Consider the following 14,396-nt stretch of genomic DNA (forward strand, 5'->3'; position numbering starts at 1 on the left):
TGGAGCGACGCGGTTTCATTGAGAGTTTAATTTCCCTTTGAATGCATGTTTTCCAACATTTTTACCTCTCTCAGTGATTTATGGGAAGCCTTTCAATGACAAGCATTTGTTTGTTGTTCCCCAGCAATATCCCTTCAGTTTATTTACTACATATTTAGACATTATCTTTCTTTCCTGTAGGAAAATGCACCATTCCTATGCCAACTATTGATTCTAAGGGACGCTAGAGGGATTCACAGAAAACAATTATGAAATTCACCATTGTTGTTTTTCTTTCAGATGCATTTTTATTGAAACTGCTGAGGGCTATTGTTCATAAAATAGCATGATTTTTCTACTTTTCTACACCTCATTTAATTAATTTGAGGAGCGTTTATTGGACTGTTAGCAGGACACCTGGTGGATTTGAACCAAAGTGTTGTTTTAAGATGGGAAGTAGAACACGGATTGAGTGCGTATGATTTCCTTCTCATCTTCTTGACCACTTTATCCCTTTTGGGGTGACAGGTTACACGTATGGGCGGAAGCAGGATACACCCCGGACGCTGGATACACCCAGAGCTCTAAGTGAGCATTTGTGGGTTTGGTACCGTGCTCAAGGGTACCTCAGCATTGTCCTAGAGGTGTTCTGGTAGTTGAAGGTGCCAGATCACCTTCAGAGCACTGAAGTAACACTAGAACTATTATCTGTTTAGTTTTTTTAGGATGCTTTTTTGTCCAAGTTCAGCTGTAAGGACTATAAACCAGAGCAGAGAATGTTCTGGTAATAGACAAACATCATTGTCTCTTCATTTCCCTGTTGCTGTTCCTTGAACTTCTTATGATCTTATTTTCCCAGTTTCCCCCCCCCCCCCCCCCACTTGTTTCGTCAGCCCCGGTTATTTCTTATCAACTGCTTTTGTTTCTCCACCTTCTGTTCAGTCCCGCTGCTGTAAAAAAAACAATGGTAGTCGTTGCCATGGTTATGCTTCACAAACTTTTAATTATACAGTTTACTTTAATGTAGCTTATTACTCAATTAATGCGTTGAAATGTTTACAAGTTGCTTAATTAAATACATCTATTACTTTTTAGCTCTATTAGCAAAATACACGTCATATTTATATGATAATCAATTAGAGGTTTTATTTAGGAGCTTTTTATTTGATGGTCTGATAACACAGATATTATACTGTGAGCTTCTCCGTTAGTGTTTGTGAGTCAAATTGACTAACATGGTTTGTCCACTGTTTGTTCCACTCTGTTCTTTCCTCACAAAGTGTCATTTGCATTTTCATATTGTTTCATTAAAAGGATTTTGGACACAGTTACAATAAAATCCCCCAAAGCTACAGTCATTCAGTCTTGGTTATCCTAGACTAGAATAGATCCTAGACATCCACAGGGCTCTATTACATTTGATCTTGAATCGTATAAAATTGTGTGCTATTTATGAATACCTTTGCAACAGTGGTGTGTTGTAAGTTGCTAATTATATACAATGTTTTTTTTTTTTGTTTTTAAAAGAAGAAACTATTGTCCCTTTGTTGGGTTTGATATAGTGGACCCTGACAACGATGTATGCAGTGGTGATAAAATGATGGCATATTCACATTATGGGCAGATGTACCTCAGGTGGTATACCATTAATCATTAGAGTGACACTTAAGTTCTCATCTTTTAATTGTCCTTGAGCAATACACTGGTCAGACAATGCTGAAACCACCTCTCTTTTGACACTAATGCATCATTGCATTCAAAGAGGAGGATGAGCTCCATGTTTGTGATGACAGAGGAGCATTTGTGTTGTACGATTGTTCCCTAACCTTTTGTTCTGTCATTTGTGACGATGCGCTATTGAATAGATTTGAGAGAACCCACAGTAGGGGTGCCCTCCAACATGCCCACCTGCCTCTCTCACCACAGTTTGCTGTACCATGTGGAGCCCCAGATGTCGCCTGCAGAATAATCCACACTCACGCACTCATGAAAGTGTCCATCTGGCCCCACATGCACACATTAAGCCCCCACAACCACATATGCATGTGGAAACTGAAAAAAAAGCTAACTCTACAGTCCTGTAGTGGCATTTCTACTGCAGGCTGAGCTATCAATGCTTCCTCTCTTGTGTCCATAGAAACGCTGAGGTGGTGCACAGGTGATACTCACTTGGCTTTGGCTGAAAGGTGACATGGAGAGGGAATAAGAGAGCAGACCTTATGGAGAGTAAGGGATTCATTTTACATGAGCAATGGCTTTGAGCACATGCAGATAACAGCAAAGCTGCCTTCTGCCTTTATAGATCTGCGTCACAGTGGTTATCTAATCAACGTAAGGGTTAATTTGAAGCTTTCTTCTATAGATCTGTCTGTAGATGCTCTAGTAAATGCTCTACAAAGCCCGACACATTGCTTAAAGTAACAAGAGTGCTGTTATTATCGTTATGGTAACGTATGGGGTTGATAATGCCAACATTGATTTGTCTAATCAGAAAAAACAGAAATGTAACACTAAAAAAATAAAGATGCTCTTTGCATTTGTGTTGTTGGAGTCAGAATAGGAACTTGGGGATGACTAAACCTCCATTACCATTTAAGTCTAGTTAACCAATGGTGGCCAATGACTTTTGTGTTTGAAGATCAAAACCAAAAGTGAAACGACGGCACTTGTATTTTATGCATTTTAATTGTAAATTCACGTTGTATACACATTTGATATAATAATATCATTCATAATTTCCTTACTAAAAGCATTCCAGTAATGTTACTCTGAAAGGACATAATCCAATGTGCAAATAGCAACAGCTATGAGTGCAAATGCATGTCATTATTCTGGGAAAAAATGTTGTAACGTTACACAAATGAATGTAAAGGTGATATAATAACTTGATTTACATGGAGTAAAAAAAAATACTGCTGATTTAAAAACAGATAAATGAAATTAGTGAACACCAGACAATACAATAATTATATGGAATAACTATAACATGTAGTAATAGGATAAGATAGTAAAGCTTTTTGTCGTTTTAAACATTGTCATTGGGAAATTAGAATTCACTGAATATAAACAAAGATTACAATTTTAAAGGTTGGAAATAAATAGAGCAAAACACACAAGACTGCAGTCACTCAATAATACTAACACATGTTCAGTCCAGGGGGCCCTGGTCAGAGTTCTGATTTATTTTAAGTGGATGTTCACATCATTTCAGAGTGGTCATGTAGAGGATAACAGACGGTGGCAGCCTGACATTTCTGGACAGGAAGTCAAAGGCAAACATGGAGCTTTCAGATTTATTCCGAAGGTATTATCAAGCAGGCAAATGTGTGTTCAGCCTAAATCGTGGTTTCTCAGTCTAAAACCACGTTGTCCCTTTACTCCACTGACGGCCGCCACTACAACAGTCCTTCCCGTTTGTTACTGTGAAGTACCTCCAGAGGGTCCCACCTGTGCGTTATTGTGAAAAATGTTCACCAGATGTGGGTCACATGAAAAAAAACCCTTCCAGGCCAGCTTGCAGTGTGGATATAGCCTCTCTTACCATGTGTTAAAAAGAACATCCTGATGTGTAAGCCTGTATCAGTGGCTACACCTTCACATTTCCCCCCATATTTTATTGTGTTATTGTTATTAATGCTCAGAGCCAGTGGTTTTCACTTATTTGCTTTCCATTTTAATTATGGGAAAACCAAGTTACTATTAAACTTGAAGACTTTCAGTTTCGCTTGTTGGAAGGTATCTATAAAATCACATCAGCCTACCTAAAGCCTTTAGGAGATGGGGGGGGGGGGGTGTTCTAAGCAAAGATCCAATCAGTGCATGCAAAACTAGAAAGGGAGGATTTAATAAACACACAGATAATTCACACATGAAAGCCTCCACATCTGCAGACTGTAACTCTACACGAACCTGATTATTTGGACGGTAAAATAAATATGATATCGATAATGTTGGTATCCTTGTACATATAAACATGAATAACGTCTAAAGCTCATATTTAAAATGTTTAGTCAGTTACTGTCTGCATTGCCAAGCGACCTGGAGATGATATTTAAGGCGCGACCCTGTAGCAAACAGAAACCACAATACATGTCATGTTTGAGCATTTGTGTTTTTAAAAGATACCAATGCAGGGATGCTGCTGCAACACTCTGCTAATGTATGTCCATAGCCAAGCTGTCAGCTCTACAAAGCTTCTATATGTGACTTACTTGTGTTATGGAATCTTAAACTTTGACTCAAGGTCAGGGATCATTGGACCAGTTAAAGTGCATCAAAACCCCAAAGTAAAACAACAAAAACATAATGGCATGCAGGGAAACCAATATAGTGCTGTAATACTGCATATATAAACACAATCAACAGAGTCAACACAAAGGCCGACTGTTGACAGGTTTTACGTGTGTATAATAATGGAAAATGTCATTACAGCAACAGTTTCCTTAGGAAGCTTTACTCTCGTCTGTGGACCAGCAGCAGGACGAGCAGACGCTCGCACGTCATCGTTGTCACCACTTCTTATCAGGCTATTCAATTAGCAGAAGAAACAGCCATTATAGATCAGATGAGATGCATGTAGACAGGTGACACTAATCAGACGGGCACCCCATTGTCTCTGTTTGGATATCATAAAGAAAAGAGAGGGATTGCAGATTGTTTTCCACTTTTCGCCATTGGTCACACTCTGCAAACCACTGGGAGCCACCAGCATTTACACAAAATAAAATCTGAATGCAAAGGTGCTAAAAGGAAAGCAGAGACCTACTGACAGGAAGCTGACAGGTGACTCTAAATATCGCTTGTTACTGGTTTAGCACACTGACGCGCTTCTTCTTTCACACATCTGCTTTTCTCTGGTTCACATCCACCAGTGAGGCATCACATGACAACGTGGGGTGATTCCAGCCGCCTGGAGCCGTCCCATTTTCCTCCACGCCTCTGGCCCGGACAGTAATGGAGTTCTGTGTCGCTGCCTTGTACCGACTACAGAAATAACTGGACAGACATCTGTGAAAACACCAACGTTAGAATACTTTTAACACCTGTTATGAAACTATGGATACTTTCTCTTTTATACATATATGGTATTATGGTACATATAAAACCTGAAAACTCAAAGTCCACCAAAATAATCAAGTGTAAGTTGAGTTATTTTCATCAGCTCGACACATATATGGATTAAAGAAGCTTATATTGTGTATTTCAGCCCATTTTGTCAATCTGAAATACATTTGTCAATGTTTACATGTTACTGGATTCTTAGAACAAGTGATGTGATAGAATAAAATCAGCTAATGTTCATGTGTGGCAGTCCGAGCTTGATTAATAAAAGCAATGCTTTAAGCATTTTGAACTGGAATTCTAAAGGAAAAGAGCAGACTGTCACTAACAGGGATTTAGCATCGTGGCTATCACAGAATGAGCATGTTACGGTGAGGTTTATATGACTATTGTGGAACTTATCATGATAGCTTGACTCCCTGGCAGTTGACAGTTGCAAACCTTATCATTTCCTCAATTTCGTACCACTTATTTTAAAGCCATTCGCCTTAAAACACCAACTGACAGACTGCTGGAGGCCTCAAGGACTCAGGTTCAATGCTGGCATTTTGCTTATCATAAAGGTTAATGGTAGATTTTCTTTTCGAATGGGGTGGAAGTTCTGTGGTACAAAGTAAACCGAAACAAAAGTATTTTCCTGGGAGACACACTGAACAAGTAACCTCAGTCCACACAGTAATTGGCTGCTGAGGCAAATCAATGCCCAGGATCAGAATTGAAGCATTCAGCTTGTTTACAACATCTATCATTTGTTCTTATCAAGTGTGATCACAGCAATTTTCGCTCCTTTAATATAGGTTTGATGGAAGAAAGAAAAGCTCAAATCTCAGAGAATTGGAAAACACATTTCTTGGGCGCTGTGTTAACCAAACTGTCAACAGATAAGAGAGTCCATAGTATCAGCTCCTGGGTAATTTATCTTACAATTGTACGCTTTGGAAATGTTAGAAATTTTGTTTGATGACTTTGCTCCGACGCCAACAGGGAAGGCGCAATCCAAATGTTGATTTGAAATTCCAATGCACGTTATTGTAATCGCGATACTTGTGTTTCGAGAATGCGCACGTTGTTCATTGGAAGCTGCAAAACAAGCGACTTGTCTTTAGGCGGATTTGCAAATTGCTGAGGACAGTGGTGAGGTGACAGAGCAGTGTAGGCCACTTTGTATCATGTCAGTGCTAGCGGTTAGAGGCCATCTCCACGGTGTCCCTTGTCACCAATCACATCTTTTTAAACCACCCAGGGAGCTCGACACCCCCCTCCCCATCACACATACACAAGCATTCCCTTATCTGTCAATGCTGCTTAAATAATGTAATTAATGACTTAATTAACATTTCCATAATCTATTTTAATAAATCTAACACGGCATAATGAGAGTTTCTAACCTCCAGGCAATGGCATATAAAAATTCACAGTGCAGAGCTGCATGGTCAGGACACCGTCTCAGCAGCCGCTGCCACTGTGGCAATAAAGGAAGGAGAGGTTGCATATTGGCACGACAGCACCCTGAAAAGCACTTCAAGTGAACATGCACAATAACAGACCTGCAGCAAAGGAGTGAACGGTGCAAGAACCTTGGCCAAAAAAAGGAATACTTTATTCGTTTCATAAATGGGAAATACAAAATATGGCTCCTCGTGCATCAGTCTGCCCTCCTCCACTTTGTAACGATCACATTGGTTGATTTCATAAAAGTGGGTTTGTCTCTTCTTTGATCATCGGCATGCAATTTTAAAATACATTGTGAGTAAATTGAATGACATATGTCCCACGTTGTGAGTGAGCTAGGCCAGGCTAGTTTAGACCTGAGCGTCACATATGTCTCATAACATGCATTTCTGTCAACTTAAAATACTATATTTTTACAAACACCGTGTCAGTATAATAGAGAAAATAGGCCTCTGAGTCCTATCTTTTCATAAACCCTCACCATATGATGTATTGTGTAATCCTAAATCCTTTGCTTACTAAATTTATTTAGCAGAATTGTGCGATACAGCAGCAACCATCCTGCTAATACAACAGATTGCTCGAGTTTGACAGATGAGAGAAAGTGTAGCATGCTTTGAGGATAGAGGAGTCACAAATACTGGAGTTTGGTGACCAGGCGCACCTGAAAGTGCCTAAAATGATTTCAGGCCTGTTCTCAAACCACCCTCATGTTTTCTTGCTAGCCACCACAACAAAATGGTCAGAAGTGATTATTTGATTCTAAAAAGGTGATTAATCTATGGTTTATCTTAGTCTCCTTCCCCTTAATGCCTGGTGGGAGATAAGGAGGTTGTTCTTTACAAGGTCCCACACCCTTAGGGTGGAAAGTGACTGAAATGTACATTGACGGGGGGCAGCAGGAGGCTGGCATGTCTCAGGCAGCACAAAGCACCATGGGGCATTGCTCCCTGAGGCCTATCAACCCTAATAGGGACATCCACCAACCTTCATATCGCACCAATAATAATGAAACTACCAAAATGAAGCTCTTTATTACAAGAACTCCATATAGTAGTAGTATAAACACACATATCACAAAGATCTAAGTCCTCGCTCAGTAGTTCTGGAGCACTGTCACATAATTACAACTTAAACAACCCTTCATTGAATAAGTCGCTTGTCTGTATGGTTTTTAGATATAAACTCTATAATTCCCGTATTGTTAATTAGCTTAATGGTAACAGGTATCATAATATCTGCTTTAACAAGCACACAAAACCGTAACAAAATAGAATAATAAATCTACTCCTAGTAAATAATGATAAGATGGTATACTTGTCAGCATGACAGCTTCAAACCTCTTTAAACAATGAAATACCTGCATATATAATCTGCTAGGAAGAGGCTGCTGAACGTGTTGTAAACAAGCCAATTTCCTGCCATAAAATAACAGTTTATTACAGAAGGGATAACGGCTCCGACAACATAATGAAGCAGAGGCACATTACCAGTGTAACTACATTTATTAATTACCAGCCGACTAGCCACATTCCTTGCAAATGAGTTTAATGTGGGGAAAATGTTACGAGCCTTGTTAAGTACAAACGAGCTCCCTTATTTTAGTGCAGGCAAATACCAGATCGCTGACACATAGAACACGTTTTCAATTTTCTGTGGGGACCGTTAGCATTTCAAAACAGTTAGTGTCAAAGTTTGAAGACTCGATGCAGGATAATTGAATTACTATTTATTTTTTGCTGGATTACTGATTACTTAACATGATGCTTTTCCAATCAGAGGAGATGTATATGTTAGCAAACAGATGCATTATTACCTCTGCCAAATGTTAAAAAAGGGCCAAGGAAGAAACTTTGGTGATGTTCTTACTTCCAGAGGGAATTTGCCCTTTGATCTTTCAAAGATACCAGGGGAAAACAAAACGAGTTTGTATGTTCTGTAACCTTCACTGCCCATTTATAAAATGCACAGTAAATTCGCGTGATCTGATTGGTTCCTGGCTGTGGTATATTGAACATATATCACAGTTTTGCCTGATATTACTCCACGACTGAGCAAAGACCAACTCCTAGCTTAAGTATTGGTAACCTAACTTAAGAGAGATAAAATGAAAACAAGTGCTTTGTAGATTGGTTTGAGTATAAATTAGACATCGATGGCTATTAAGCTGATGTCTATACAGTAAGACTAAGATGATCCTGTCTGGAACGCCACTGAGAACTCGGCTATATGGAAATCTTCATTGGTCTCCACCCGTTATTCCTGGTCTCCTAAACACTGACAGATTTTGGTGGATGCACAATCCACAGAAGCCCACCTTAGTCTCAAGAAAATGTAAATTCCCTGCATAGACAAAGCCCTTGAAACAACAATGTAGTTAAACTTTTTTTCCCCTATGCTTTGTTTATGGGTGACGTCACAGTAAAATAATTTTATTTTGAATGCAACTTGAGATTGTGTTTGCTTATTTAAGGGGTTTTTATACCACCGCCTCATGTCGGGCCAAAGAAAGTCCCTTAGCTGTGGTATGACAAGCGTATACCGTTGGCCTGTTGTGATGCATTGCTTAAATATACTATTCTACTCATACTGGTTAACTTGTGCCTTCATTTTTATATGAAAAATCTCCATTAAAGGAAGACAACTCAGCTCTCTCTCTCCTTGAATCTCTAATTGGAATCATAGGCAATAAGCTGCACGTCAGTCAGTAATCCTTTCACCAAGGCTTACCCTTGAATACAAGACAAGCAGTATACCGTGGCAGACAAACTCGTGGAAGGTATTCTAATTGGGACTATTAGTTTTGGGTGTAATTCACATGTGAGAAAATTACCTGCTTGTTAAAAAGAACTCAAATGTTAACAATATAACATAGTAGATTGCTTTATTATCAAAACCAAGGGACTGGGATCATAAAGCAGCCGACTGTGTCATGTTAGGCTGTATTTTGACTGCCTATATAGAGTCTCTATGCTATGGGTTTGAGTCACAATATGTGGGGATATGAGCTGGATTCCTGTGCTCTCCAAAGGCCATTTTTAATTTACTTCTCAGACTGATATCATTCAAACACTGTGTTTGGTGCAGTTAAATAAGCTTTCAGCAGATCAACTTGTGTTCTTCTAACTTTAATTGTTCAGAGTGAGCATTGAGAGTTCTATTGTATCATAGCTGAAATACTCACTTGAGCAACAGGATTTCTGCCAACAGTCCAAATGAGACTGATGCCAGTTTAAAGACTCTGGGAGGTGGAGGGTTATCGATGAGCATTATCAGGCAATGGACCATGTAAGACACCAGACCCATCAGGACGAACACGGTGATCAGCACCACCCACGGTTCCCACTGTAGGCACAGCACTCGCCATGGAGACCTCTTCTGGAGCTGGTACTGGGCAGAAGGAAAAAAAGAAAGCAACATGCATCAGCGTCACTGATTCTAAACAATAAAAATAAAAGCTGCACGCCAGCGGAATCCAGTTTCTCGACGCACTCTTTTGTCAAAAAAACCATGGAACATTCAAATTTTACTGTTCGTCCAAAGGAGCCTCTCCCCATTTTTGGGGACACATTGTGTCCTGTAGGCCCTTTCTCCAACACAAAACAGTAAAATACAGCCGCTCGTTAGGTTCAATAAACCTGTTTACCAAACGTATCACTGAAAAGTACAAATACACAGTTCATCTGTGAGCACATGAGGCGAAACATACTGCACAATATAATGTACTGTCTGATCATGATGACGCCTTTAAAGACTCAAAATAACAATGTTTATTTAGTCTGCCAGTTCAGGTCTAATTACAACTTTAAAACATCCAAGAAGGAAAACAGTGTTTACTCTGTAAAGCCTCAGCCAGGGATGTTGCAAAATAAAAGGAACAAGAAATATAATAGCCCTGCTAGGAGTTGGCGACTCGTCTGGTGGGTCCTCGGATCGAGCCTGACTGTTGTTGTTAAAGCCACAGGTCAGTCTTGTGGTGGAAGACCGTATTTGATGTCCTCAACATGTAGCTTCATTCTCACATGAACCTGATTTCTGTCATAGTCTTGTTACATTGCAGGTAATTAGGTAAGAATCACAACAATAACATTTAAATGACCAGAGATGTGTTATATTACTGATACTAAAGGTCTGTATAGGGAAATATTATATAATACATTTGCCTCACATGCATATTAATCGACGTAAGATTCAAAAATGCGCCCCTAAAGCACAATGGATGTTATATAGCAGGCTGCTGTAAAGAATTGAATCCTACCTATAACTATAGTGAGATATGTTTGGGCAAATTTGAGTTTTACTCAGATACATTTTCCATCATTAACATTTTTAGATATATTAAAAACAAAAAGTTCTTGATTGAGATCTGGTAGATGCAAAACAGGAGATACCTAAATGCAGCTCACACGAGTCTAAATGACATAATTGGCTGTAAAGGGTACGCTCGGTGTTACAGGCATCCAAAGATTTTGTTCTGAACCAGAGCAGGGAGTGGTTTTTATTTTGTCAGTCGTGTAAATAATTAATGTTACATTGTTACACTGAAAATGTGCAAGACATCTCTGTCAATCTCTTAGTGCACTGTGCACTCTACATCCCAGCTGCTGAGATGTTGTGGCCCGGGTAAAGTTAATACTCCTGATCAAAGATTTATAATTCCACTCACCTGCAACCTAAACACAGTTAATCAGAATATCTTTTATGGGCCAGCCTCCCTAATCCAGCACTCAACCCACACATGACAGTGCAGCGCTCCACCTCCTTAACTACCCGTGGGCTGTAATATTACGTTGGTGAAAGAGGATTAGAAGAGACAGCACCAGCCTTGCACATCATGTTATGAACTACTAGATCAGGTGACAATAATAGTCGCTATATTGCTCAATTGAGGCATTTCTTTTTCACTCTTTCTAAATTGTTTCAATCGAAAGTTTCAGAGCCCCCTAACATTGTGCCATACACTGAATAATTTGGCTTTAAACTTTCTTTTCAACTTAGAACTAGAAATTGGAATAATTATACAATAACCAGTAAACAAACTCCAATAATTTCAATGCAAAGCCATTTTTGGGAGCAACCTTTCATGTTCAGTTCACTCCTTTGGCTTGAACCATTTAACATTTGCACATAACACTTACAAGGAAATAAAGGTGGACACCGAAGGCAATAAAAAGAAAACAGACCCAAGCGAAGCATGCACGCAGTGCCTTAAATTTTTCCAAACAAGCCTTTTGGACACAAACCAAAGCACTTGAACAATGTTTGATTAGTGTCTGGAATTCATCTGCAAATGTACACTTGCCTTTCATGGCTGCTATTCATTAATTAGACTTTGTGAGACAGCACTATCCTTGGTGTTTAAGGTTACATCAGGCACCAGTAAGTGACTGCATGATAACAGAGCACATCCATCTTCATTAGTCAGCCCTCTCTGTCGAGGCTTGCTCCTCCACAAGTGAGCTATGTCAGGAGGTTCTTAAAAACCGCTCCATTTCAATGTATTCAGATTCTGACCTTTTACCTCCTTTGATTTTAGACCGTCTGGTTAAATTATAAGGGCGGATGTCCTACTCATGTCATCTTTTGTAGTGGTATTTTCCATCTTCAAGCAGACAGCATTTAAATAAACTCTCTTTAAAAGACACCGGTATGCAAATTTCCTCAAAATTTGGCAACACAACACAGAAACAATTAAAATTACACCGAATTTGCAGTTACATTTCTGACAAGCTAGCCGTTCCTCTAATCGTGTATCAGTCAAGATAATGTGAATTTTATTTATTTGAGAAACCAGTTTCCTCCATGTGTGCCAAGAAAAAAGCTATTGAAGATAGAATGCGAAGATCAGAGGGAAAAAAATAAGACAAATAGGTATTCAGTTAAAGGTCTCCTGTAATCCTGATGTGGTTTTCATAATTGCATTTGTGATGAGCAAATATGATGGATTTCAATTACCCTGGTGGTTACTCCATTGGAATACTATTATTAAAAGTTGGTAACGATGGAAAATATAAATCCAATTAACCCTACAATACAAATGTCACAGTTAGCAACCCCATTACCACAACAATCGCGTGGGTGAAATTTGCCCGACATTAGTGTTCTACGGTCAAACATGATGGTAGTTCTTCATGGTGTAGAGTACTGGACATGTTTTTGCTGAAAAACATGTCTGAGGCTGATGAAACCCCCACTGTTAAACAAGTTGTTTTATAATTAAATTCACTCTGCAACTGTCATCAGTAAGTTAACAACCTGTTAGCTAAACTAGCACACTAGCACACGCATGATGGACCTTCCTGACTTTTCCTAAACAGGGGATCCAATTAATTTTTCTCTGTAGTTGACTGAAAAATGTACCAATCCCTCATTTGTTGTTGTGTACTTTTCTTTACATCTTGAGATGCTTTTCTTTCTTAATTTGTAGTCACATCTTTCATCTCTACATCCAATTATCTCGCACATCCAGTATTTAAAACACGCAAGCAGACAAACAATAATCTTTGTTTTAAAAACTCTACAAGCTATAACTTAACTCGACAAACACAAACACATTAGCCAATGGTTAAAAATTACAATGTGTTAATTACATCCTGAAGTTTTATTACTGTGACCTTTAAATTCTATACCAATCAATCAATACAAGGGGGAGCAGCCTATTGGGAATATTTAGATCAACATATTCTGAAACTAGGGCACCACTTATCCAGCCATAATCATCATTATTAATAGCCAGACAGTCAACCCCAATACATTTTTTACATATTTTTTCCATGTTATTTTCGAAACATAAAAAGGCACGGTTGTTTATTGCAACTGCAGGTAATGAATTAATATTATCACAAGACAAAATGTGCTATTTGCAAATTTACGGGAACATTTTTGCAAGCAATATTTTGTGCCGGGATATGACCTATTGTCTTTGGTGCCACCGGTGTTTTTAACAACTTTAATTGTGAGCTGAATTCCCACCTATAAGAGGAAGACGTAGATGATGATTAGGCAAGTTAGAGGTGAAAATGGACAACCATATTTATACTGTTGATCCATTGTTAACACGCATTAAGCATTTAAACAGCCACTATATTTGACCCTTCCAGCTGCTTTTATAGGGCACTGTGGCAGGACACGACACAGGCACCGTACCACATGGTGATGCTCTCCGTGGTGCCTTTGTAGAAGGTGTGCATAGTGGGGGCTGTCTTCAGTTTGTGGGGAAAGTATAGGTTTTGTTGGGTTTACTGGCCAGTGCTGCAGTGTTGCAGCTGCAGGACAGGTGTGTTCCAACCTTTGATGGTGAAAGGAGTACCCTTGGGTGTGCGGTTTCCTGAAGTCCACAACAAGTTATTCATCTTCTCCATGTTCAGGCAGAGATTATTGTCCTTGATACACATGACCAGGTGGTTCACCTCACTCTGTACTTTGTCTCGTCACTGTTGCTGATGAGACTTACCACAGTTGTCAGTGGCAAACTTGATGAAGAGTGTATAATCTTTAAGGTTTTTATGGATAAATATGAGGTACCTCTTCACCCACCTCCATATAATTATTTCTCTTTGTAAGCTAGTTCTTCTCTGCACATCATTTTTCTCGGTAGCAAAATTATTCAAGCAGATCACCTCAAATAGATCTTTTTATTAAACCAAATAAACATGGTATATTGATGGTCCACATCTTACAATGAAAATAGGTTTCGGTACTATTTTTGTTGGCGGTTTTCAGGTGCACTCCTGCTTAATGTAAGCAACTTTTAGAAAAGTTAACCATTAACTCTGCAGTGTGAAAAATGCATCGCAAATCCAGATACTCCCTGGTGTAGATGCTGCTTGTTTGTGAACAACAGGGAGGAAGTTGTGCTCAGCAGAATGAAACAATAAAATCAATTAACATCTTGAGATTAAAAG

At 39.1% G+C, this 14,396-nt stretch overlaps 1 protein-coding gene across 1 annotated transcript in view; it reads right to left on the bottom strand.

Annotated features, from left to right (window-relative positions):
* Nucleotides 1-2,645: 2,645 nt before the first annotated feature.
* The window catches only part of LOC130528741 (uncharacterized), a 51,457-nt gene continuing 39,706 nt past the window's right edge, over nucleotides 2,646-14,396 (bottom strand). The window contains exons 4-5 of the mRNA XM_057038422.1: nucleotides 9,677-9,882; nucleotides 2,646-4,986 (exon numbers count right to left, since the gene is read on the bottom strand). Coding sequence (XP_056894402.1) covers nucleotides 4,815-4,986; nucleotides 9,677-9,882 — 378 coding nt within the window. The 3' untranslated portion in view covers nucleotides 2,646-4,814. The remainder of the gene's footprint in view (nucleotides 4,987-9,676; nucleotides 9,883-14,396) is intronic.

Source organism: Takifugu flavidus, chromosome 7 (genome assembly GCF_003711565.1).
Source record: "Takifugu flavidus isolate HTHZ2018 chromosome 7, ASM371156v2, whole genome shotgun sequence".
In the NCBI taxonomy this organism is placed as follows: domain Eukaryota; kingdom Metazoa; phylum Chordata; class Actinopteri; order Tetraodontiformes; family Tetraodontidae; genus Takifugu; species Takifugu flavidus.